The sequence below is a fragment of the Lepidochelys kempii genome, chromosome 6, assembly GCF_965140285.1.
Source record: "Lepidochelys kempii isolate rLepKem1 chromosome 6, rLepKem1.hap1, whole genome shotgun sequence".
Taxonomy (NCBI): domain Eukaryota; kingdom Metazoa; phylum Chordata; order Testudines; family Cheloniidae; genus Lepidochelys; species Lepidochelys kempii.
The window spans coordinates 11,575,563-11,600,341 of record NC_136385.1 but is presented as its reverse complement, the minus strand read 5'-3'; the positions used below and the strand labels follow the sequence as shown (position 1 = coordinate 11,600,341).

The 24,779-nt window shown below is 51.3% G+C and overlaps 1 protein-coding gene across 1 annotated transcript; it reads right to left on the bottom strand.

Annotated features, from left to right (window-relative positions):
• Positions 1 to 4,779: 4,779 nt before the first annotated feature.
• On the bottom strand, positions 4,780 to 15,338 carry LOC140913667 (uncharacterized). Its single transcript, XM_073350442.2, has 4 exons — positions 15,210 to 15,338; positions 14,558 to 14,687; positions 9,556 to 9,672; positions 4,780 to 6,387 (listed from the first exon to the last, which is right to left on the bottom strand). Exons 1-4 carry the CDS (start codon positions 15,231 to 15,233, stop codon positions 5,081 to 5,083), a joined length of 1,578 nt encoding a protein of 525 aa, XP_073206543.2. The 5' UTR covers positions 15,234 to 15,338; the 3' UTR covers positions 4,780 to 5,080.
• Positions 15,339 to 24,779: the final 9,441 nt, after the last annotated feature.

Below are 24,779 nucleotides of genomic sequence, written 5' to 3'. Positions count from 1 at the left end.
GCTGTCAATTCATTAACCAGTGTGTAAATATGCAAAATGACTTTTTTTTTCTACATATCCGTTCGAGCTGGCATGGAGGTGACTTCTCTGGCTCAGTTTCACCGTTGCAGTAGCTGGTTCTTGAAACGGAGAGGGAGTTCATTCAGGTGATTCACTCAAGGTGCTGTGACAGCCTGTTCTCTGGGTGGATTTCTCAGTGGACTTTAAAAAGCCAGAGTTAATAGGGTGCTTGTCAGCAACCCAACTAAAGTTCTTACCCAGCAGGCGGTGTTCTCTATGGCCAGGCGATGCTGGTCCCACTCACGTCTCCTTCGTACAGACATTTTGACCTGAGGAAGCAACGTGCTGAACAAGATGGGACATTTTATACCATTTCTGCTGGATCGTACAGCTTGGTCACGCTGCTGGGCAAAGCTGGCCTGAGCCAATCAGGAAACAACCTGTACTCATGGCAGAATCTTGCAACATCCAACCAGGATATGAGTTGTGTCCATTCTCATTGTCCAATGAGACAATGAGGGTATCACAATCCAGAGTGTAATCCAGACATGCGGTGGGGAGGTGGGACAGTGTTACCGCCTGCCCTGTAACCTGGGGGGCCCAGTAATGCTTTGCTGCTGTCACTCCCAACCCAGACCACTCACAAACAGCCGCCAGCATTCCGGTCGTACCCCGAGTGTCTGTGTGTAGCTGCTGCCTGCCAGCCACGCTCAGCTCACACTCTGGCTTTCACAGCCTTGGTTATTACTGCAGGGTGATCCCAATACACACACTGTCCCAGATTTCCCCCCAAATATATGTGGCTTGTATTGTCCAGCCTTCTCCTGGACAGTCCTGATAGAATAGGTCCATTGCCCCTCTAAGGGGATCAATATACCTACATTTTTCCGCACCCCAAATGGAGTTGCCGACACAGTCCACTTCATTTCAATTAAAGAAGAAAAATTTATTTAATCACAAAGGTAGATTTCAAGTGATGAGGCATCAAAGTCAGAAATGGTTTCAAGAAAAAGAAAGATATAAACACTTCTCAGGACTAAAGTGAACAAACCAGACGTGGTGCAAAGTGAAGTCCTTTACCACAGGTTTCCAGTAGCATTGCTGACCAAGTTTTTAGTTCAGGATCAGTTCCTGAGGTCCAAGGGCTGCTTTTTTTTTGGGGTCCTCTTAGGTGATAACAAGATGAACAGGAAAAATAACACGAGGTGTTTTTGCCCCTCTTTTTTATAGTTCAATCACCCTTTGAAATGCAGAATTTTCTCAGTGACCCCTAGATGTGGAGAGACATGAACTTTGGTGGAGAAGAGGTTTCATGCTGTTGTTGCTAAAATGCAGATCAGTTTGTTCCTGATTGCCTTCCTTTCCAAAGAATGGCTACTTGATGGGTGATGGCCCATCAGCTTTGATGACAACTCGGCTAACATCTCCTTTGTTTTTGAGAAACAGTTTTACCCGCTCCGGAGACGTGGCTGGTCAACACGCTCCAGTTGCAATTTCAGCTTCTGTTCATAGATTTTTATACAAAGTTGCTGCATACATTTCACTATGATCATGCTGGCCAGTGAGTTATTAGTTTTCAAATGATACCTACCTTGTAAGGCATAATTTGTACATAGATGATTATAGCAGTCTGTAGGGTTTGAATACAGGGGTGTATTCCATCCCAGAGACGTCTTGAGACTTTGGAAAACTCCAGTATCCCCGTGTAAAACCCTCTGTGCCGTCCCAGTTGGTGTGAGACCTGTGGGGTCATGGAGTGAACCTCAGCTCCAATCAGTAATCTACCTCCACAAGCTACTTTCCATGGGCTCCCTGCCCTGTGCACCTTTGGCCAGCTTTGCATGACTCCATGCTCCTTCCATCAGCACTCTGAGCTGTGTGCAGAAATTAGGGATGTAATTAGGGATGGAGCGGGCCCAGCTGCAGCACCAGCCCAAGTGGGCCCAGCCAGAGCCCCCCCCGCACCAGCCAGATGGGCCCCAGCCGCGTAAATGGTTAACTGTTTAAATGACATATTTTAATCATTTAAATGGTTAACTTTTTAAACAGTATTTACACTCCTAACAGAAATTTCCATCTACAAATTCGAACAATCTCTATGGAAAGCAGTGCTGGTTTAGAGTTAGTGGGGCCCTGTGCTCAGCTTCATTTTTGGGGCCCCTCCTTGGGACCCAACCAAGAAAAAGAACATTCTCTCTTATCCCCCCCCCCTTCATTCTTTTTTTCTTCTTCCTCCTCCTATAAGTCATAGGAAGTAAATGAAAATAAAGGGAGGTACCTTGATTGTTTTTGTAGTCTAATTTATTTTTCCACAGACCACTTGAAGATCATGGAGGGTCTCATCGGACCACTTCATGATCTTTCCAAATATTGTTTGTACCATTAGCTAATGATTGTAGAGTGCTTTGGCTAAGAGCTCTTTATTAAAAAAAATTTAAAAAACCGTTGGGGGTGTGGGGTCTGGCCAGGACTTAGGGTGTGGGAAGGGGGCTCAGGGCTGGGGCAGGAGGTTGGGGTGTGGAGCGCTGACTGGGGGCAGCTCCCGTTTGGTGCGAGGAGTGCAAGCGGGAATGTGTGTGTGTGTGTGCAGGAGCTCCCATTTGGTGCTGGGGATGGGGGGGGGTGCTGGAGACAGGGCATGGGGTTTGGGGGTGCTAGGTATGTGTGGGGGGTGCAGGAGTCAGGGAGGGCTGGGGGTTTGTGAGGGGGGTGCAAGAGTTAGGGCTGGGGTCATGGGGGTGCTCCCAGCCCCCTGCCCTGAGCGGCTCACGGCAGAGGGCTGGGGGGGGGTATGTGTAGGGGGAGTGTGGGGGCCCCACCCTGTCCCAATTCCACCCCTTTCCCTAAGGCCCCTCCCCCACCTCTTCTCCGCCTGCTCCCCGAGCGTGCTGCAGCCCTACTCCTTCCCCTCCTTCCCAGAGCGACCTGAGGGCCAGCAAATAGCTGTTTGGCGGCAGGGGAAGCATTGAGAGGGTGGGGGAAGGGAAGAGGGAGAGGGAGGGGCAGGAACATGGCATGCTCTGGGGAGGAGGCGGGGAGGAGGGAGCTTGGCTGCTGGTGGGTGTGGAGCCTGCAGCAGGAGCCAGGAGGACCAAGCTTCCGCCCCCACAACTGCCCAGCCCTAGGGTACCCTGTTGTTGGGGGGCCCTGTGCCAGGGCACCCTCTGTTTCACTGCAAATCCGTCTCTGATGGAAAGTCTCTTTCCACTCCTGGGTGGCTCCTTGGAGAGTAGTTCATCCCAGAGACATATACAGGGATTTGACTCATTTGCGTAGTCTGTGGGCATGGCTAACATGAGTGAACAGCTGAGGAAAGAACACGAACAGCTCTACGCACCTCTGTGCCAGGGCTTGACACTTCCCTACACGTCAATGATTACATGTGTGACGTCACTTCACATGCGATACTCACGGAGGAATTCTGCACCACTGCGCAAGCACAAACTTCATGTGCCCCACAAGTTATTTTTCACCCCAGAATAATTTATTTTGATGGAGCAGCGCTGCAATTACACCTTTCCCCCCCTGGGGGCTGCTGTGACACCAGAAGAGAGGGCAGCTGGCTTACAGCTGGAGCAGCCAGCCACAGAGGGAGGGGGTCAGAGGATACTTCACAGTTCTCTGCCCATGGGCTCAGGTGTGGAGGCAAGGAGTATGGGGGAGATGGACAGAATGGGGCATACAGGGGTCCCTGGGCGGGGTGAGGGGGGGTCACAGGAGCTAGTGAGGTAACACTGAGGTAGGAGCAGAATGCAAGTGGGGGCGCAGGGACACATGGGGGTAAAAGAGGGGGCAGGGATACACGGGGGTGTGGGGAGGCAGGGACACACAGGGACAGCGGGCAGGTGTGCATGAATCAATGGGAGAGGCCAAGGGTGAGCCAGGGTTCCATACGGGAGGATTCCCCAGTCTCTATCAATCACTCTTCCCCTCTCCCAACAAATCCCCCTCTTCCATACTTCCCCCACCCACCCCCAACAACTCTCAAAATTCACTCCAGGCTCCTTCCCAGCAATTACTTCCCTCTCCCTCAGCTTCTCCATTACTCCTGGCTCCCCCAAGCCTTTGCACTGCTTCTGAGGGGTGCAGGAAATACATTTTGATAGTGTAGTTTAAATGAATTAATACTCAAAGTTCTGTGTTAAAGGGCCTAGTAAGGAATCTATTTGTGAAAAATCACTTCCTGAATCTTTTTTGTCATCTGTTGTTTGTACTGTTGCAAACATAGTTGCTGATAGGTAGTTTGAAATAAATTACCAAAATAATTGACACTAGTGTGATTATATTGTGTTATGTTGACAAATAAAATATGCAAAATTTTAAAATATGGTGTGCAGAATTTATTTATTTATTTTTTTGGGCATAGAATTCCCCAAGGAGTAATGCAAAACTCTTTCTGTGCACCTGCCAGTCACACGGTTCATCAGGTCTCATGGTCAGTCAGGCCTTAGATCAGACATCAATCTATGCTGAGAAAGGACAGCAAATCCCAGCTCCAGATGTCACCTAAGAGTCACCCCTTGGCTAAAACAGAGGGAGCTGTGGGGGGAAGTTCCTGATTCAGTCCCATCTAGATGGAGGGAGGGGGAATTGTCCTGGCTGCCTCACAGCTATATGTGTTGTGGGGAGTTTGACAGGGAGACCCCTGGCTGGATCCCACCTAGATGCAGGGGGCCCCTAATGGAGTAGGTTGTGACCATCTACTCTAAAATCCCCCCACCTCTCTGCTCTTCCCCACGCTGCTTAGTCAAGTCCCCTTCCCTGCCCCACACAGTCTCTGCTGGGCATCATGGGGACAGGACCACGCCCTGGTCTGATTCTGCTGGCACTGTGCCAGGCCCGCCAGCTGCCAGAAGCCCCTTTGGCCCTGGTGGTGGCAGAAGGGCGAGTCAACTGGTGAGTCAACTGGTGCCAGGTGAGGTTGCCCAAGTGAGCAAAGAATTTGCGACAGTCAGCACACCTGGACAGCCGCTCCCCGCTGTGAATGCGTTGGTGTATTCTCAGGTATTAGCTCTGTGCAAAGTGCTTTCTGCAGACAGTGCATTGGAATGGCCGTTCCCCGGTGTGCACTGGTGCTGGGTCAGCTTGTTGGCATCGTTGAACTTCTTACCACAGTTGGCACAGCGGTGCAGCTGCTCCCCAGTGTGCGCGGGTGTGTGCGCTGATGTTTGGTCAGTGCACTGGCATTGGTAAAGCTTTTGCTGCAATCGTCGCAGCGGTACGGCCGCTCCCCGGTGTGCGTGCGCTGGTGTATTCTCAGGTGTGCGATCTGTGCATAGCCCTTTCCGCAGTCCGTGCAGCGGTACGGCCGTTCCCCCGTGTGCGCGCGCTGGTGTATTCTCAGCTTTGAGCTCTCTGCAAAGCTCTTGCCGCAGTCAGCGCAGTGGTGCGGCCGCTCCCCGGTGTGCGTTCGCTGGTGCATTCTCAGGGTTGAGCTCTGTGCAAAGTCCTTGCCGCAGTCGGTGCAGTGATGCGGCCGCTCCCCGGTGTGCAGACGCTGGTGTATTCTCAGCGTTGAGCTTGTCGCAAAGCTCCTCCCACAGTCGGTGCAGCAGTACGGCCGCTCCCCGGTGTGCGTGCGCTGGTGTGTTCTCAGGTGTGCGATCTGTGCATAGCCCTTTCCGCAGTCAGCGCAGCGGTACGGCCGCTCCCCGGTGTGTGCGCGCCGGTGTGTTCTCAGCTTTGAGCTCTCTGCAAAGCTCCTGCCACAGTCAGCGCAGCGATGCGGCCGCTCCCCGCTGTGTGCGCGCTGGTGTCTTCTCAGGTGTGCAAGCTGCGCAAAGCCCTTGCCACAGTCAGCACAGCAATACGGCCGCTCCCCAGTGTGCGTGAGCTGGTGTCTGCTCAGATTTGAGCTCGATGCAAAGCCCTTGCCGCACTCAGCACAGCGGTGCGGCCGCTCCCCGGTGTGCGTGTGCTGGTGTGATCTCAGATCCGAGACTTGTGCAAAGCCCTTGCCACACTCAGCACAGCGATACGGCCGCTCCCCAGTGTGCGTGCGCTGATGTACTCTCAGCTTTGAGCTGTGTGCAAAACTCTTGTTACAATCAGCACAGCGATGCGGCTGCTCCCTGATGTGCATGCGCTGATTCTGGGTCAGTGTGCTGGCGTTGCTGAGCCTCTGACCAGAGTTGGCGCAGCAATACGGCTGCTCCCCAGTGGGCATGCGCTGCTGCTGGGTCAGTGCGGAGGGGTTGCTGAACCTCTTGCCGCAGTCGATGCAGCGGTGGGGACACCGGCCCATGGGGAGTCTCTGGCTGAGGCTACCCAGGAGATGAACTGTATCCAGCATATTGATCCCCGTGTGGACTGTGGGATCCTGCTCTCTTTCTGTGCTCTCCCCGCATTCAGACTGTCCCCTCATTTCTCCCGGGATCCCGTGCCCTGCTGGAGAGAGCAGAGGCCATTCTGGTGTTAGCTCATCATTAGGGATGCAGGTTTGCCAAGGAAGGAAAAATGTCACGGATGGAACAATTTCCCCATTTCCAGGTGACGGTTTTTGGGATTTGCACCTCTGCCTGCAATGGCGGTTCCTCTCCCACAAGGCTGGACCCAACACCTTGCTCCAGATATTGAGACCTGGCCTGCGGGGTTACAGTGCCACTTAGATTTGCCCCACACCCCAGTCATGATGGTAGGGGAAAGGACCAAACTTCAGTGAATGGCATTGCCACCCACATCCACTCCAGCCCACCCCAACTGTTAGGATACAGATACGCAGGCCTGCCTGTAAAGGCCTAGACTTTAAGAATTTAGGTATATGTTTATCATTTAGCTAGTTATAGAGGTATAAAAGAAAGAATCTGTGTAATGGTCTTCTCTCACAAAAAACTTCAAAAACAGACTCCAACGAGAGACGCTGAATTGGAATTAATTTGCAAACTAGACACCATTAAATTAGGCTTGAATAAAGACTGGGAGTGGATTGGTCATTACACAAACTAACACTATTTCCCCATGCTTATTTTCCCCCCTACTGTCACTCACACCTTCTTGTCAACTGTTGGAAATGGGCCATCCGGATTATCACAACAAAAGGTTTTTTTCTCCTGCTGACAATAGCTCACCTTAATTGATCACTCTGGTTATAGAGTGTATGGCAACACCCAGTGTTTCATGTTCTCTGTGTGTATATGTATCTTCCTACTGTATTTTCCACTGCATGCATCCGATGAAGTGGGTTTTAGCCCGTGAAAGCTTATGCTCAAATACATTTGTTAGTCTCTAAGATGCCACAAGTCCTCCTTGTTCTTTTTTCTCTCACTGTGACAGTCTGAGGCCCTGTTCTTAAGCTAAGGCCTTTGGCTACGCAGCAGAGGCAGCCATAAGCTGGGAAGCGACCGGTCACACCCTCACATTCCAAACTAGTCACATTGAAATAAGGTGCTATTGGGCTGTTAGGGATTATTAGCACAGGATTGTATTCCTTTCACCACCTGAGAAAGATGGTTAAAGAAAATTTAGTTTGATAGCATCCTGTCTGGCAAGAAATCACTTCTCAATGGTTGTGAAACCCTCATTTCTGTATGTTTTATCTTTAGGGCCCCACTTTTCTATTGTTAATCTGTCTGGTTCTTTAATTCTTTCTGTCTGCCGTATAATTAATTTTGCTAGGTGTAAGTTAATTAGGGTAGTGACATATAATTGGTTAGAAAATTATGTTACAATATGTTCGGATTGGTTAGATAGATTTCAGTAAAATGATTGGTTAAGGTATAGCTGAGAATATTACTATATAAATTAGGGGCAAAGAGGAAGTAAATTGGGATTCGAAAATAAGGAAGAAGGAACTTCTATTTAAGCTTGCTGGAAGTTCACCCCAGTAAACATCGAATTGTTTGCACCTTCGGACATTGTTGCTCTCTGTTCATGCAAGAAGGACCAGGGAAGTGAGAGGGTGAAGGAATAAGCTCTCTAACACCAACCATTCTGTCCCGGGCTAGGATTAGGCAGTGCTGCAGGGAGCATGCTTCTTTGGGTGGCAAGTGCCTCTGGGCAGGGCGAGGAGGGGGGTAGCTTTTATTAAAAATCTTCAAGCAGTCACAGTAAATTTTGTGACCTGTGACTTTAACTAAATGTATTCAAACTGCTCTGTAATTTTTGAGACAAAATGCTGTGAAAATCTGCAGCCTGACTCATGTTGGTTCTATCCTATGTTGTTTGTGCAGTGCCTAGCACCTGCTCCCATGTGTGCCATGCGCCTCTTGGGTCTTGTTTTATGCGTAAACTGCCCAGGATCCAGGCAGTGCCCTGACCCAGGACTAGGGTCCCTCGGTGCTCATGCAGTTGAAACAGGGTCCATGGTTTGTTTTCAAACTGATTTTGGTTTCATTTCAAACAGAGGTTTTTATTTACACGGTGCTGGTTCTTCACTTTCTCCTGTTTTATAGCAGGAGGCCTGTTCCTCAGTGTTTGTGCTGTTTTAACAAGACTGGTTTCAATATAGTTCAGTTGAGGGGCTACAATCCCCTCCTGTGGACGCAGGTAGCTGCTTAGCACAACGTAGCTTATTCCTCGGCTTGACGTTTGTTTAATTCTTTGTGCAAAACTAAATCTAAACTAAAATACTTAAGAAGGGTGGGAATTTTTTTTTCGGGGGGGTGAGGGAAGGGGATTGAGGGGATGCCAAGTTACTCAGGGTTTGTGTGAGGTAACCTCAAAAAACATTTTTTGTCTTGTTTTACAACCTGATCCATGGCACTGCTGAGCTGGAAGGGGTGAATGACTGCTACCCGGCAGGCCTTTGAGCTACAGACAGTCACAGACCCCGTTCAGGCTGAGGACTGTGCTAAGCATGGACACTGAAGCAATGTAAGTGACAATGATTTTGTGCCACTGAGAGAGCAGGAGGAGAGGGGATGTGACAAAGGTCATTCCACCCCCCTCCCTCACACCCTGCCCATACACCAGGGTACTCCAAGTTGTGCCACTCAGGACGATTTCCTCTGGACCCCACGTGCGTCCGCGCCCCCAGCAGCAGCTGCCTGGAACCCGGGGCAGTTTTAGAGCATTACAGTGAAGCACTACAAGAGCCAGAGAGCTGCTCTACAAAATGGCGTCCTCCGCCTAGGCATGACCTCGCACTCTTCCTACGTGATTGATCCTGTCTTGAGACAAACTGGAGAGCGTCTAGAGGAAGGCAATGAAAATGATCGGGGGCTGGAGCACATGACTTACGAGGAGAGGCTGAGTGGACTGGGCTTGTTTATTCTGCAGAAGAGAAGAGTGAGGGGGATTTGATAGCAGCTTTCAACTACCTGAAGTGGGGTTCCAGAGAGGATGGAGCTCGGCTGTTCTCAGTGGTGGCAGATGACAGAACAAGGAGCAATGGTCTCAAGTTGCAGTGGGGGAGGTCTAGGTTGGATATTAGGAAACACTATTTCACTAGGAGGGTGGTGAAGAACTGGAATGGGTTACCTAGGGAGGTGGTAAAATCTCCATCCGTAGAGGTTTTTAAGGCCCGGCTTGACAAAGTTGGTTTAGTTGGTGTCGGTCCTGCTGTGAGCAGGGGATTGAACTAGATGACCTCCTGAGGTCTCTTCCAATCTGACTCACCTGGGGAGGGGCTCTCAGGCCCGGAGCTTTCCCTGGAGTCCTCGGCATCCCGGATCCAGAGCTCTGCCTCCCCTACCTCAATCCGGTGGATTAAGTCCGGTGTGGAACCTGAAGAGCCTGTTTGGGGGGGAAAGAATCAGTTTTATTACTGAAGCATTGGGGGCAGTGACTCAGTGATACGTTGGTGCAGCCCAGCACAACAAGGCCCCGATCTCGATCAGCGTATGGTTGTGCAGCACCTAGCACAACGGAACACTGCTCTCGGTCGCTGCTTCAGACGAAAGTGCAAGAGATCCCAGGCAGGAGAATAATGAAATAAACCTTCCCTAGAAGAAACAACAAGGAGTCCTGTGGCACCGTGAAGATTAACACATTTATTTGGGCATAAGCATAGTAACGTAACACACCCATCTTTGCATGTGTGTATATATATAGCTGCCCACTTAAGTTTCCACTTCGTGCATCTGATGAAATGGTTCCAGCCCACAATAGCTCATGCCCAAATAAATGTGTTAGTCTTTAAGTTGCCACAGGACTTCTCGTTGTTTTTGCTGAAACAGACTAACACAGCTACCCCACTGAAACTTCCTTAGAAGAGATTTCTTCCCGTCTCCCACCAGGCAAGTTCAGTTTGTACTCTGAAGCAGCAATGTCTATGATCCTTCTCCATATTTTGGGGGGGCTGAGTCATGGCAGGTGTCGACATGTGGTGCCATTACACAGACCTATCAATTCTTTTGCTAAGGATGCAGCATTGTTCAACTGTAAGGTTGTTAAATTTACTACGCTGTTCATTCTTTTGGAGAAGATGGGGAGCTGTTACAAGAAACAGGAGAGTTTTCTCCCTGCCTTATTTGTCTAACTAGAGTCAGTTCTTAAGGAAGAGTTGCTGCTCTCAGTGGCTGGGCTGGGATTCCTGGAAAAGGTTGTTGCACACGTGCTGTTTGCTACCACCGCTGTGTCAGGACTGAGGTACGTAATAAACAAGTTACGCAGAGATTAGCCCCAGGCTCTGTAGTCCTGAGTTGTCCTTCAACAGGAAGCCGGCCTGAAACGGGCTGCTATTTACCACCATTTCGCTGCTGGGTAGCACATGGCAGCAGAGACCTTGAAGGAACCCGACATTTCACAGCTGTGACTAAGACGAAGCCCGTTTTTCAACTTAAAGGGCTCTTAAAATTGATTTCTTTACTCCACCCCCGACAAGGGGATTAGCACTGAAATTGGCCTTGCGGGGTCGAATTTGGGGTACTGTGGACGTAATTAGATGGTATTGGCCTCCGGGAGCTATCCCAGAGTGCTCCGTTGTGACCGCTCTGGACAGCACTCTCAACTCAGATGCACTGGCCAGGTAGACAGGAAAAGGCCCGTGAACTTTTGAATTTCAACTTCCTGTTTGGCCAGCGTGGCAAGCTGCAGGTGAGTGCAGAGCTCATCAGCAGAGGTTACCATGATGGAGTCCCAGAATCGCAAAAGAGCTCCAGCATGGACCGAACGGGAGGTACGGGATCTGATTGCTGTGTGGGGAGAGGAATCCATGCTATCAGAACTACGTTCCAGTTTTCGAAATACCAAAACATTTGTCAAAATCTCCCAGGGCATGAAGGATAGAGGCCATAACAGGGATGCGAAGCAGTGCCGCGTGAAACTTAAGGAGCTGAGGCAAGCCTACCAGAAAACCAGAGAGGCGAATGGCCACTCCGGGTCAGAGCCCCAAACATGCCGCTTCTATGATGAGCTGCATGCCATTTTAGGGGGTTCAGCCACCACTACCCCAGCCATGTTGTTTGACTCCTTCAATGGAGATGGAGGCAACAAGGAAGCAGGTTTTGGGGATGAGGAAGATGATAATGATGATGATGTTGTAGATAGCTCACAACAAGCAAGCGGAGAAACCGGTTTTCCTGACAGCCAGGAACTGTTTCTCACCCTGGACCTGGAGCCAGTACCCCCAAACCCACCCAAGGCTGCCTCCTGGAACCACCAGGCAGAGAAGGACCTCTGGTGAGTGTACCTTTTAAAAGAGTATACATGGTTTAAAAGCAAGCATGTGAAAGGATTACTTTGCCCTGGCATTCGCGGCTCTCCTGGATGTACTCCCAAAGCCTTTGCAAAAGGTTTCTGGGGAGGGCAGCCTTATTCCGTCCACCATGGTAGGACACTTTACCACACCAGGCCAGTAGCACGTACTTGGGAATCATTGTAGAACAAAGCATTGCAGTGTATGTTTGCTGGCGTTCAAATAACATCCGTTCTTTATCTCTCTGTGTTATCCTCAGGAGAGTGAAATCATTCATGGTCACCTGGTTGAGATAGGGTGCTTTTCTTAAGTGAACATTCAGAGGTGCCCGTTTCTGCTGGGCTGTTTGCCTTTGGCTGAACAGAAATGTTCCCTGCTCTTAGCCACGGGGAGGAGCTAGCCATGTGGTGGGGGGAGGCAAAATGCGACCTTGGAACGAAAGCACATGTACTATGTATGTAATATTAATAGCAAGGTTTACTGTGAAAGAGTGTACCCATTGTTCTATAAAATGTGTCTTTTTAAATACCACTGTCCCTTTTTTTTCCCTCCACCAGCTGCATGTATTTCAAGGATCACAGGATCTTCTCCTTCCCAGAGGCTAGTGAAGATTAGAAGGTGAAAAAAAACGCACTCGCAATGAAATGTTCCCTGAGCTCATGCTGTCCTCCCACACTGACAGAGCACAGACGAATGCGTGGAGGCAGACGATGTCAGAGTGCAGGAAAGCACAAAATGACCGGGAGGAGAGGTGGCGGGCTGAAGAGAGGGCTGAAGCTGAAAGGTGGCGGCAGCATGATAAGAGGAGGCAGAATTCAATGCTGAGGCTGCTGGAGGATCAAACCAATATGCTCCAGCATATGGTTGAGCTGCCGGACAGGCAGCTGGAGCACAGACTGCCGCTATAGCTCCTGTGTAACCAACCACCCTCCTCCCCAAGTTCCATAGCCTCCTCACCCAGACGACCAAGAATGCGGTGTGGGGGCCTCCAGCCACGCAGCCACTCCACCCCAGAGGATTGCCCAAGCAACAGAAGGCTGGCATTCAATAAGTTTTAAACTTTTAAAGTGCTGTGTGGCCTTGTCCTTCCCACCTCCACCACCCCTTCCGCGGCTTCTCTCCTCCACCACCCCTCCCGGGCTACCTTGGCAGATATTAATAAAGAATGCATGAATGTGAAGCAACAATGACTTTATTGCCTCTGCAAGCGGTGATCAAAGGGAGGAGGGGAGGGTGGTTAGCTTACAGGGAAGTAGAGTGAACCAAGGGGTGGGGGGGTTTCATCAAGGAGAAACAAACAGAACTTTCACACCATAGCCTGGCCAGTCATGAAACTGGTTTTCAAAGCTTCCCTGATGCACACCGTGCCCTCCTGTGCTCTTCTAACCGCCCTGGTGTCTGGCCGCGCTTAACCAGCGGCCAGGAGATTTGCCTCAACCTCCCACCCTGCCATAAACATCTCCCCCTTACTCTCACAGATATTGTAGAGCGCACAGCAAGCAGTAATAACAGTGGGAATATTGGTTTCGCTGAGGTCTAACTGAGTCAGTAAACTGCACCAGCACACTTTTAAACGTCCAAATCCACATTCTGCACTTGCTCAGCCTGTAGTTGAACAACTCCTGACTACTGTCCAGGCTGCCTGTGTACAGCTTCATGAGCCATGGCATTAAGGGGTAGGCTGGGTCCCCAAGGATAACTATAGGCATTTCAACATCCCCAACAGTTATTTTCTGGTCTGGGAAGAAAGTCCCTTCCTGCAGCTTTTGAAACAGAACAGAGTTCCTGAAGGTGCAAGCATCATGTACCTTTCCCGGCCATCCCACGTTGATGTTGGTGGAACGTCCCTTGTGATCCACCAGAGCTTGCAGCACTATCGAAAAGTACCCCTTGCGGTTTATGTACTCGGCGGCTTGGTGCTCCGGTGCCAAGATAGGGATATGGGTTCCGTCTATGGCCCCACCACACTTAGGGAATCCCATTGCAGCAAAGCCATCCACTATGACCTGCACATTTCCCAGGATCACTACCCTCAATATCAGCAGATCTTTGATTATGTTGTCTACTTGCATCACAGCAACCCGCACAGTAGATTTGCCCACTCCAAAATTGATTCCCAGCTGACCGGTAGCTGTCTGGCGTTGCAAGCTTCCACAGGGTTATTGCCACTCGCTTTTCAACTGTGAGCGCTGCTCTCATCTTGGTATTCTTGAGCCTCAGGGCAGGGGAAAGCAAGTCACAAAGTTCCATGAAAGTGCCCTTACGCATGTGAAAGTTTCGCAGCCACTGGGAATCGTCCCAGATCTGCAACACTATGCGGTCCCACGAGTCTGTGCTTGTTTCCCGGGCCCAGAATCGGCGTTCCACGGCATGAACCTGCCCCATTAGCACCACGATGCCCACATTGTCAGGGCCCGTGCTTTGAGAGAAGTCTGTGTCCATGTCCTCATCACCGCGCTGACGTTGCCTACTCGCCCAGTTTCACTATGCCAGGTTCTGGTGCTGCATATACTGCTGCATAATGCGTGTGGTGTTTAATGTGCTCCTAATTGCCAAAGTGATCTGAGTGGGCTCCATGCTTGCCGTGGTATGGTGTCTGCACAGGTAACTCAGGAAAAAAGGCGCAAAATGATTGTCTGCCGTTGCTTTCATGGAGAGAAGGAGGGCCTGACGACATGTACCCAGAACCATCCGCGACAATGTTTTTTGCCCCATCAGGCACTGGGATCTCAATACAGAATTCCAATGGGCAGCGGAGACTACGGGAACTGTGGGATACCTACCCACAGTGCAACACTCCGGAAGTCGACTCTAGCCTCGGTACTGTGGAAACACTCCGCCAAGTTAATGCACTTAGAGCATTTTGTGTGGGGACACACACAATCGACTATATAAAAATGATGTCTAAAAAAACGACTTCTATATATTCGACCTAATTTCATAGCGTAGATATACCCTAAAAGAAGGGAAATTGGTCCTTACCAAGGAAAACGAGGGCCCGGTAATTCCTCAGCATCTGGTCCCGGTACAGCTGCTTCTCTGGCCGGGACAAGAGCTCCCACTCCTCCCGGGTGAAATACAGAGCCACCTCCTCAAACGCCACCCGCAGCTGCTGGCACAAGCGTTACACACTCAGCACCCTCCGCGCCAGCCCCAGCCCGGGCTCTCCGCAGGGGACGCGGGTTCGAGGGCAGCGGCTCCCGGGGAACCCCCAGCCCAGCAGCTGTGACCCAGGGAGACCCCCCCGCACAGCCCCCCGGGGACTCGGGCCCCGCTGGCCGGCGACAGGAGTCGCCCTCGGCTCCCCACGGGGCTCTGGGGCGGGGCGCTGGGAGGGGCCCGAATCCCAGGGCAGGGACCAGGCTCCTCCCCCGGCCGGAGTCCCCGCCTCCGCCCCAGGCCTGGGCTCGGCCCCGCTCCCGCCCCCGGCTCGGCCGCCTCGGGGCTCCTCGGCCCGGCTCCGCGTGTCCGCCCGGCCCGGGGCCCCCAGCGCCGCTCCCCGGCCCCAGCGCTCCGGCTGCGGCAGCCCCCAGCCCCGGGGTCACTAGCGCGGGAGGGACCCGGTCCCGGCCTCCCTCGGCCCCAGCCGGGACCAGCCAGTGCCCGGCCGGGGAGTCCCCGCCCCGCGTCCTACCTGCGCCGGCCCCGCTGCAGCCATCGCCGGGCTCGGCTCCGGCCCCGGCCGCTTCCTCCGCCCGGGCAGCGACCTCCCGCCCCGCGGCTGGTGCCTCCCTCCCCAGCGACCTGGGGCTGCAGCTGGGACCCGCCCTGCCCGGCTAGGACCCAGGTGTCCCGGCTGGCCCCGCCCCCCTCGCTGGGCGCTGTGGGACGCGCAGTCTCCAGCTGTGATTTGCTGCCCGCCCGCCCCGGCTGCAAGGGCCCGGCGCCTGCGCCGCTAGCTCCAGCAGCCCGGGGAGACCCCAGCGTGGTCGTGGGGAGCTGGGAGCGGGGCCCCGCTGTGCCGTGGGGAGCTGGCTGCGGGGGGCTGGGACCCCGGGCTCCTGGGTCCTCTCCCGGCTCTGGGAGGGGGGGCGGGGACTAGTGGGTACAAGAGGGCCCCGGCCAGGCTGTGCAGCGTGGGAGTGTCGCAGTAACACACGGGTCGGGCTGTGTCGTGTGTGTTGCTCGGCTGTGCGGTGTTGGTGCGTGTGTCACAGGAGATCACACCCCAGGCTGTGTGTGGTGGGTGTGTGAGCAGCGCTCGCCCTGTGTCTGTGCGCGATACAGGCAAGGGGCGGGACTGGAGCAGTTTGTATTGGGGGGCTGCTGAGAGCCAGTGAACCAAACCGTGACCCCTGTATGTATTGGAAACCACTTCAAACCAGGGGGTGTCATAGCACCCCTAATTCTAGCCCCTGTGGTTCCCGGAGCTCTCACATGGCTGTAGTGTGTGTGTTTCCGGAGCTCACGCCCATGTCCCTGCCCAGCACCATGGGGAGGGCAGCTGCCCCATACAGATGCTGTGTGTGACACAGCCCGAGCCAGAGGAGGCGCTACAGAGCCCAGCCTTGACCACTACCACTGACCCTGTTGCCCCTAACCCCAGCACCCCCTAACCTCTGTGAGCCCAAGGCCAGCACCATCCCTGGCTGGTGGAGAAGAGGATGCTGGTTTGTGGGGTAGTGTCTCTCCCATTCTTATCCTTTCTCCACTGGACCTGTCCTCTGTCCCACAGCACCTCCCCTAAGGTGGCTGGGTCTCTGTCCCCCTCTAGCAACTGCTTCACATAAGAGGGGGGGAAGTCCAGTCCCTGTGGTTCATGCGGCCAGAGGTAACAGCTAACGGTGGCCGAAGAGGGGCAGGTGGCTTGGGGCAGGGAGGGTCACCACGGGCCTCAGGATGCCTGGGTTCTATCCCTGTCTCTTAGAGGGCAGGGGCGGCTGGTGGGTTATAGCAGTAGGGACTGGGAGCCGGGACTGCCCTGGAATAGGATCCCAGCCGTGTCTCCCCCTCTCTATGCTATTTCAAAGGAGGGACCCAACCCTGGTCTGAACACCAACCAGGCCAGCATTATTGAGCAGTGCTGGAGCAAGAGCGTGCCCAAAGCATCCACTGTGATGGCCATCAAGGGAGGGGTACGTAGCTGGGTCCTACCAGCCCAGCTCAGGGGACAGAGGGGCTCATGGACTGCAGCCTTGCTGCATTCATTCTCTGGGCCAGGACAGGCCATGTGGAGGAGCTTCAGAGCCTTGAATGAGGGAGCGAGGCTGGACTTGTGGCTACGGGGCTGGGCTGGGCTACAGGACTCCTGGTTTCTATTGCTAGCTCTGCCACTTGCTTCCTCAGTGACCTTGGGCAAATCACTTAGGTCAGTGGTTCTCAACCAGGAGTATCCTTGGGGGTACGCAGAAGTCTTCCAGGGGGTACACCATCTCATCTAGATAGAGGCCTACTTTTACAACAGGCTACATAGAGAGCACTTGCAAAGTCAGTACAAACTAAACTTTCATACTGACAATGACTGGTTTATACCACTCTATATGCTATACACTGGAATATAAGTGCAATTTATAGTGCAGTTCATTTAGTTTATAATTATATGACAAAAATGAGGAAGTCAGCATTTTCTCAGTACTTGTGTGCTGGGACATTTTTGTATTTTTATGTCTGATTTTCTAACCATATCGTTTTTAAGTAAGGTGAAACTTGGGCATACGCAAGAGAAATCAGAGTGCTGAAAGGGGTACAGTACTCTGGGAAGGTTGAGAGCCTCTGACTTCGGTCATAGGAAGTAGGGACACTGGATCAGACCAGAGGCCTGTCCACTCCAGTGCCCTGTTTCCAGCATCAGAGGCTGCAGAGGAGGTGTAAGAACCCTGCAGTAACAGATTTGTGGATAATCATCCTGTGCTAGGTCTGATCTTGGTCTGTAATAGTTACAGTCAGCTCAAGTCTTGGAGCAGGAGGTTTAATATCCCTGCCAGTGGTTGTATGCATTAACTATTCCAGCTTTGGAAGTTCTTGTGGTCCATAGAAATATCCAGTCCTTCTTTGAATCTTGCTAAGTTTTTGCCCTTTGTAACATCCTGTGGCAGTGAGTTCCACCGGATAATCATCCATTGTGTGAAAAAGTATTTCCTATCATCAGCTTTGAATTTCCCACTTTATACATCACTGAACATCCTCTAGGTCTTGTGTTATGAATAGAGATGATTGGGAAATACAGTGTCCATCCTGTGGGAAATTCTGACACTTCTGAATTTTTAGTGGAAAGAAAATTTAAGAAAAGTGTGGGAGTAACAATTTATGGAAATGAGCTGGTGTACATTATTCCCTTTAAAGGAATAACTAATTTAGTATTTCTGGACTATCCGGGAGAGGGTTGGACGTGACAGAACATACATTTCTGAGGGAAAATCTGGGATTGGGAGTATGTTGGAGTCACTCTGCAATAATCCAGGCTGGAGAGAAAAGCAAGGTGTGGCTGGCTGACTGTAGAAGGAAGCTCAGGGCAGTTCAGGAAGAGGGAGTTAGCAGAGGGACTCGGGGAGCCCACGGGAAGCTGGACAGGCCAGGGGAGATCATGAAACAATACCTCCTCCCACCCCACTGTCCTGCTGGTAATAGTTTATCTAAAGTGATCATCAAGTTGGGCCATTTCCAGCACAAATCCAGGTTTTCTCACCCTCCACCCCCCTACACACAAACTCACTCTCCTGCTGGTAATAGCCCATCCAAAGTGACAACTCTCTTCACAATGTGCATGATAATCAAGGTGGGCCATCTCCTGCACAAATCCAGGTTCTCAGAAACTTCCTGAAAAAGCACAAGATCAAATCCGCACAGACACACCCCTGGAACCCCGACCTGGGATATTCTATCTATTACCCAAGATCCATAAACCTGGAAATCCTGGGCGCCCCATCATCTCAGGCATTGGCACCGTGACAGCAGGATTGTCTGGCTATGTAGACTCCCTCCTCAGGCCCTACGCTACCAGCACTCCCAGCTACCTTCGAGACACCACTGACTTCCTGAGGAAACTTCAATCCATCAGTGATCTTCCTGATAACACCATCCTGGCCAGTATGGATGTAAAAGCCCTTTACACCAACATTCCACACAAAGATGGACTACAAGCCGTCAAGAACACTATCCCCGATAATGTCACGGCTAACCTGGTGGCTGAACTTTGTGACTTTGTCCTTACCCATAACTATTTTACATTTGGGGACAATGTATACCTTCAGATCAGCGGCACTGCTATGGATACCCGCATGGCCCCACAGTATGCCAACATTTTTATGGCTGATTTAGAACAACGCTTCCTCAGCTCTCGTCCCCTAAAGCCCCTACTCTACTTGCGCTATATTGATGACATCTTCATCATCTGGACCCATGGAAAAGAAGACCTTGAAGAATTCCACCATGATTTCAACAACTTCCATCCCACCATCAACCTCAGCCTGGTCCAGTCCACACAAGAGATCCACTTCCTGGACACTACAGTGCTAATAAACAATGGTCACATAAACACCACCCTATACCGGAAACCTACTGACCGCTATTCCTACCTACATGCCTCCAGCTTTCACGCTGACCACACCACACGATCCATCGTCTACAGCCAAGCTCTGCGATACAACCGCATTTGCTCCAACCCCTCAGACAGAGACAGACACCTACAAGATCTCTGTCAAGCTTTCTTACAACTACAATACCCACCTGCGGAAGTGAAGAAACAGATTGATAGAGCCAGAAGAGTTCCCAGAAGTTACCTACTACAGGACAGGCCTAACAAAGAAAATAACAGAACGCCACTAGCCGTCACCTTCAGCCCCCAACTAAAACCCCTCCAACGCATTATTAAGGATCTACAACCTATCCTGAAGGATGACCCAACACTCTCACAAATCTTGGGAGACAGGCCAGTCCTTGCCTACAGACAGCCCCGCAACCTGAAGCAAATACTCACCAACAATCACATACTACACAACAGAACCACTAACCCAGGAACTTATCCTTGCAGCAAAGCCCGTTGCCAACTGTGCCCACATATCTATTCAGGGAACACCATCACAGGGCCTAATAACATCAGCCACACTATCAGAGGCTCGTTCACCTGCACATCCACCAATGTGATATATGCCATCATGTGCCAGCAATGCCCCTCTGCCATGTACATTGGTCAAACTGGACAGTCTCTACGTAAAAGAATAAATGGACACAAATCAGATGTCAAGAATTATAACATTCATAAACCAGTCAGAGAACACTTCAATCTCTCTGGTCACGCAATCACAGACATGAAGGTCGCTATCTTACAACAAAAAAACTTGAAATCCAGACTCCAGCGAGAAACTGCTGAATTGGAATTCATTTGCAAATTGGACACTATTAATTTAGGCTTAAATAGAGACTGGGAGTGGCTAAGTCATTATGCAAGGTAGCCTATTTCCCCTTGTTTTTTCCTACCCCCCCGCCCCAGACGTTCTGGTTAAGCTTGGATTTAAACTTGGAGAGTGGTCAGTTTGGATGAGCTATTGCCAGCAGGAGAGTGAGTTTGTGTGTGTGTGTCCCGGAGGGGGAGAAGGGGGGGTGAGAGAGCCTGGATTTGTGCTGGACATGGCCCACCTTGATTATCATGCACATTGTAGGGAGAGTGGTCACTTTGGATGAGCTTTTACCAGCAGGAGAGTGAGTTTGTGTGTGTGGTTTTTGGAGGGGGGTGAGGGGGTGAGAGAACCTGGATTTGTGCAGGAAATGGCCCACCTTGATTATCATGCACATTGTGAAGAGAGTTGTCACTTTGGATGGGCTATTACCAGCAGGAGAGTGAGTTTGTGGGGGGGGGGGGCGGAGGGTGAGAAAACCTGGATTTGTGCTGGAAATGGCCCAACTTGATGATCACTTTAGATAAGCTATTACCAGCAGGACAGTGGGGTGGGAGGAGGTATTGTTTCATGATCTCTGTGTGTATATAATATCTGCTGCAGTTTCCACGGTACGCATCCGATGAAGTGAGCTGTAGCTCACGAAAGCTCATGCTCAAATAAATTGTTTAGTCTCTAAGGTGCCACAAGTACTCCTGTTCTTTTTACATTCCAAACTAGTCACATTGAAAGAAGGTGCTATTGAGCTGTTAGGAACACAATCCTGTCCTGATAATGCCTGTCACCTCCAGAGAAAGGGAAGTGCCTAGAAGTGCCTAGAAAATGTAAAAGGAAACTTAGTTTGATAGCATCCTGTCTGGCAAGAACTCACTTATCAATAGCTGGGATGTGAAATCCTCACTTCTGTATTGTTTTGTCATTATAGTTCCCACTTTGCTATTGTTTGTCTGTATAATCTCTGTCTGGTTCTGTGATTGTTTCTGTCTGCTGTATAATTAATTTTGCTGGGTGTAAACTAATTAAGGTGGTGGGATATAATTGGGTACATAATCATGTTACAATGTGTTAGGATTGGTGAGTTAAATTTCAGGAACATGATTGGTTAAGGTATAGCAAAGCAGAACTCAAGTTTTACTATATAGTCTGCAGTCAATCAGGAAGTAGGGTGGTGGGCATGCGGGTGGGGGAAATGGGAACAGGGGATGGGGGTAAGGAAATTGGAATCATGTTTTGATAAAGGGGGAAATGGGAACAGGGAATGGGAGTAAGGAAATTGGAATCAAGTTTTGCTAAGGGCAGGAATGGGAATAGGGACACAGGTGTAAGGCTCTGTGGTGTCAGAGCTTGGAAGGAGGATACTAAGAAAGGAAACTGGAATCATGTTTGCTGGAAGTTCACCCCAATAAACATCAAATTGTTTGCACCTTTGGACTTCGGGAATTGTTGCTCTCTGTTCATGCGAGAAGGACCAGGGAGGTAAGTGGGTGAAGGAATAAGCCCCCTAACACATTATACAAAGTAAAACTATTTCCCCTTGTTTATTCCTCCCCCCCCCCCCCCCCCCGCTGTTCCTCAGACGTTCTTGTTAATTCCTGGAAATGTGCTGGAAATGGCCCACCTTGATTATCACTTCAAAAGGTTTTCTCTCCCCCTACCCCACTCTCCTGCTGATAATAGCTCATCTTAAGTGATCACTCTCCTTACAATGTGTACGATAAACACCCATTTTTTCATGGTCTGTGTGCATATAAATCTCCTCACTGTATTTTCCCCTTTATGCATCCGATGAAGCGAGCTATAGCTCACGAAAGCTTATGCTCAAATAAATTGGTTAGTCTCTAAGGTGCCACAAGTCCTCCTTTTCTTTTCACTTCTCCTTTGTTTTTAAGAGTTTTACTCACTCCTCAGGTGTGTCTGGTAAACACACTTCAGTCATGATTTCAGCTTATGTTCATAATTGTATATACAAAGTTGCTGCATACATTTCACCATGACAATACTGGCCAGCAAGATATTGGTTTGGAAATTATACCTTATAAGGCATATTTTGTACAAAGATTATTCTAGTAGTGTGTAGGGTGTGTATAGTGGTGTATTCCATCACAGCAACCTCTTACAACTTTGGAAAACTCCAGTATCCCTGTGTAAAACATTTTGTGCTGTCCCAGCTGGTGTCAGAGCTGTGAGGTCATGCACTGAACATTTAAAGGCACAGATCTGGTTAGTAATCTACATCGACAAGCTACTTTCCATGGGCTGTCTGCTGTGTGCTCATCTGTCCAGCTGTGCATGACTCCACGCTCTTTCCATCAGCACCCATAGCTGTCTGCAGAAATGTCCATCTGGAAGTTAGAACAGAGTCTCTATGGAAAGTTTCTTCCCACATCTGGATGGCCCTGTCCTTGGATAATAGTTCGTCACAGTCACATACAGTGGTTTGACTCATTTGTGTGTTCCGTGCTACAGATGCCAGGTGTCCTATTTTCAACTGCAAAGTCTAGTCAAAAGGGGACCAGTACAGCATCTTGTCAGATGTACTGAACACATACCAAAAGTCTGGTTGCTGTGGGAGGGGGGGAGGTAGGTGGGAGAGGGTCATCAATCTGTGCCAGCCTCTGCTCCTATCTGCAACTCGTGGGCAGACAGTCTCTGCGTCAGGGGCTGTAGCTCCCATCCTCGAAGGAGAGGGGGCCCAGCTTTAGAGATGGGGAAGTTCGAGAGGACTGAGCGACGAGAAATGCAGTGGGGGGGAGAGGAGTGAGTGGGGGGGCTGTGGGAAGAGATGGAGAAGGGGCGGAGCATCAAGGGAAGAGGCAGAGCAGGGGGCAGGGCCTCAGGGGGAATAGGTGGGGCAGGGTTGCAATGCTCCTGCTGTATTGTCCTGTTTTCAGAAATTAGAAAGTTAGCAACAGGTTTCAGAGGGGTAGCCGTGTTAGTCTGTATCAGCAAAAAGAACGAGGAGGACTTGTGGCACCTTAGAGACTAACAAATTGATTTGGGCATAAGCTTTCGTGGACTAAAACCCACTTCATCGGATGCATGCAGTGGAAAATACAGTAGGAAGATAGATATACACAGAGAACATGAAGCAATTGTTGTTGCCATACCCACTATAACGCTGGGATGTTGGTATGTATGTTAGCAACCTTATCCGCAGCCAACAGGGGAGAACAGTTAATGGAAGAACACTAACAGCTCTACACACCTCTGTGCCAGGGCTTGATTATTCCCTACGCTTCAATGATAATATCGGTACTGTCGCTTCCCATGCGATACTCACGAAGGAATTCCGTGCTACTGCGCAAGTGCAGAATTCATGCGCCCCATGGTTTTTTCCATTGCAGAACAATTTATTTTGATGGGGAAGCCCTGTAATTGCACCTTTCCCCCACAAGGGGCTGCTGGGACACCAGAACAGAGAGCTGCTGGCTTAGGGCTGGAGCAGCCAGTCACAGGGAGGGAGGGGGTTAGGGGCTACTTTCTTCACAGCCCCCTACCTGTGGGCCGAGGTCTGAAGGCAATGGATGGGGGAGGGGGATGGACAGAATGGGGCACCCAGGGCTGCTGGTGGGGTCAGAGGAGCTAGGGGGGTGACACTGAGCTAGAGGCTGAATGCAAGGGGGGGGGTGAGGTAAGATTCTGCTGACTGCTTTTTTGAAGCCACTGCCCTTCAGCCTGCCCTTTCTAGACGTTAAGATTTTGCTGACGGCTTTTTACAGGGGTTAAAAAGGGGAAAGGGGGCAAATCGGAGGAGGCGGGTGGTCAGGGTCCGAGTAGGGGGCGAAAATCAGCTGGTCTGGGGGGTCAAGCAGCTGGAGGCAGGGTTAGGAGAGGGACTGAGGGGCAAAATTGGGGGAGGGGAAGAAGGAGCCAGGGTTAAGCCCAGAGGTGAGGCGCTGCCAGAGGGCAAAACCCCGGCACAAGCAGGAGCAGAGGGGGTAACAGTTACCTTGGTGGACTGAGACACCAGTGTTTGCAAAAATGGGGGGGGGGGCAGAGGGGCTTTTTTATTTCCTCTCTCACAAACAGCACCTCTCAGCATGGGCTTCCCAGGGCTGGGTTCTTAAAGGCACAGGCATCCCACTGCCTCCTCACCGTAGCTCTCTTTGTCTGATGTAACCGACTGAGGTGCTGCAGGAGACTTAATTCAGTGAAATACCAAGAAACAGGGTGTTGGCCATTCTCTGTGTCCAGACCCCTGCACACCCCTGCCCTCTAGGGCTCTGCAATGATCATACACCCTTACCCCACCCTCTAAATACTTAAGAACTGCATAGGGGAAACTGAGGCACCCCCACAATATTCGGAGGAAACATTAAGAACAGTCCCACTTCGTCACAGGGGCCCCACTATGTCCATAGTCACCTTCTGGAAAGGTTCCTCTGTGTTGGGCAGGGGTCTCAAGGGAGCTTCTCCCTTATCCTGGCCTTCCCTCCTCCCCACCTCTGGCCAGGGTTGCAGGACCTGCCGTGCTGCTGGGCGACGTCCCAGACTCCGGGCCAGTAGTGGTTCTGCAGCAGCCGCTGCCTGGGGCCTGGATCCCCTGGTGTCCCGAGAGAGGGTCGTTGTGGGCCAGGTACGACAGCCGGTGGTGACACTTCCGGGGCACCCCCAGCGGCCTCCTGATCCCCCACGGTTCTACTTCCCCTGGGGGAGCCCCGTCTCGGTACAGGAATCCCTTCTCCCACGGGAATCTGTCCCTGCAGCCTTCCCCACGGGGGTTTGCAGCCTGTGGCCAGCAAGTCCCCTCAGCTCCTCCTAGGAGGGATCCTTCCGCAGCTCGGTCTGGAATTCAGGTGCTGGGGACGGGAGTGGGACCTGCTCCCTCTCGTGGGCTGGGCCTGGGGTCACAGCCCCGCTGAGCCCTGTCC

Excerpts from the sequence above, each read along its gene's own strand:
- LOC140913667 (XM_073350442.2), bottom strand. The coding sequence starts at position 15,233 with ATGGCTGCAGCGGGGCCGGCGCAG. Across the intron at positions 9,673-14,557 it reads CCGGGCCCTCGTTTTCCTTG|GCTCTTCAGGTTCCACACCG; the intron begins GTAAGGACCAAT and ends CCCCCCAAACAG. Across the intron at positions 6,388-9,555 it reads GCCTGAGAGCCCCTCCCCAG|CAGGGCACGGGATCCCGGGA; the intron begins GTGAGTCAGATT and ends TGCTCTCTCCAG.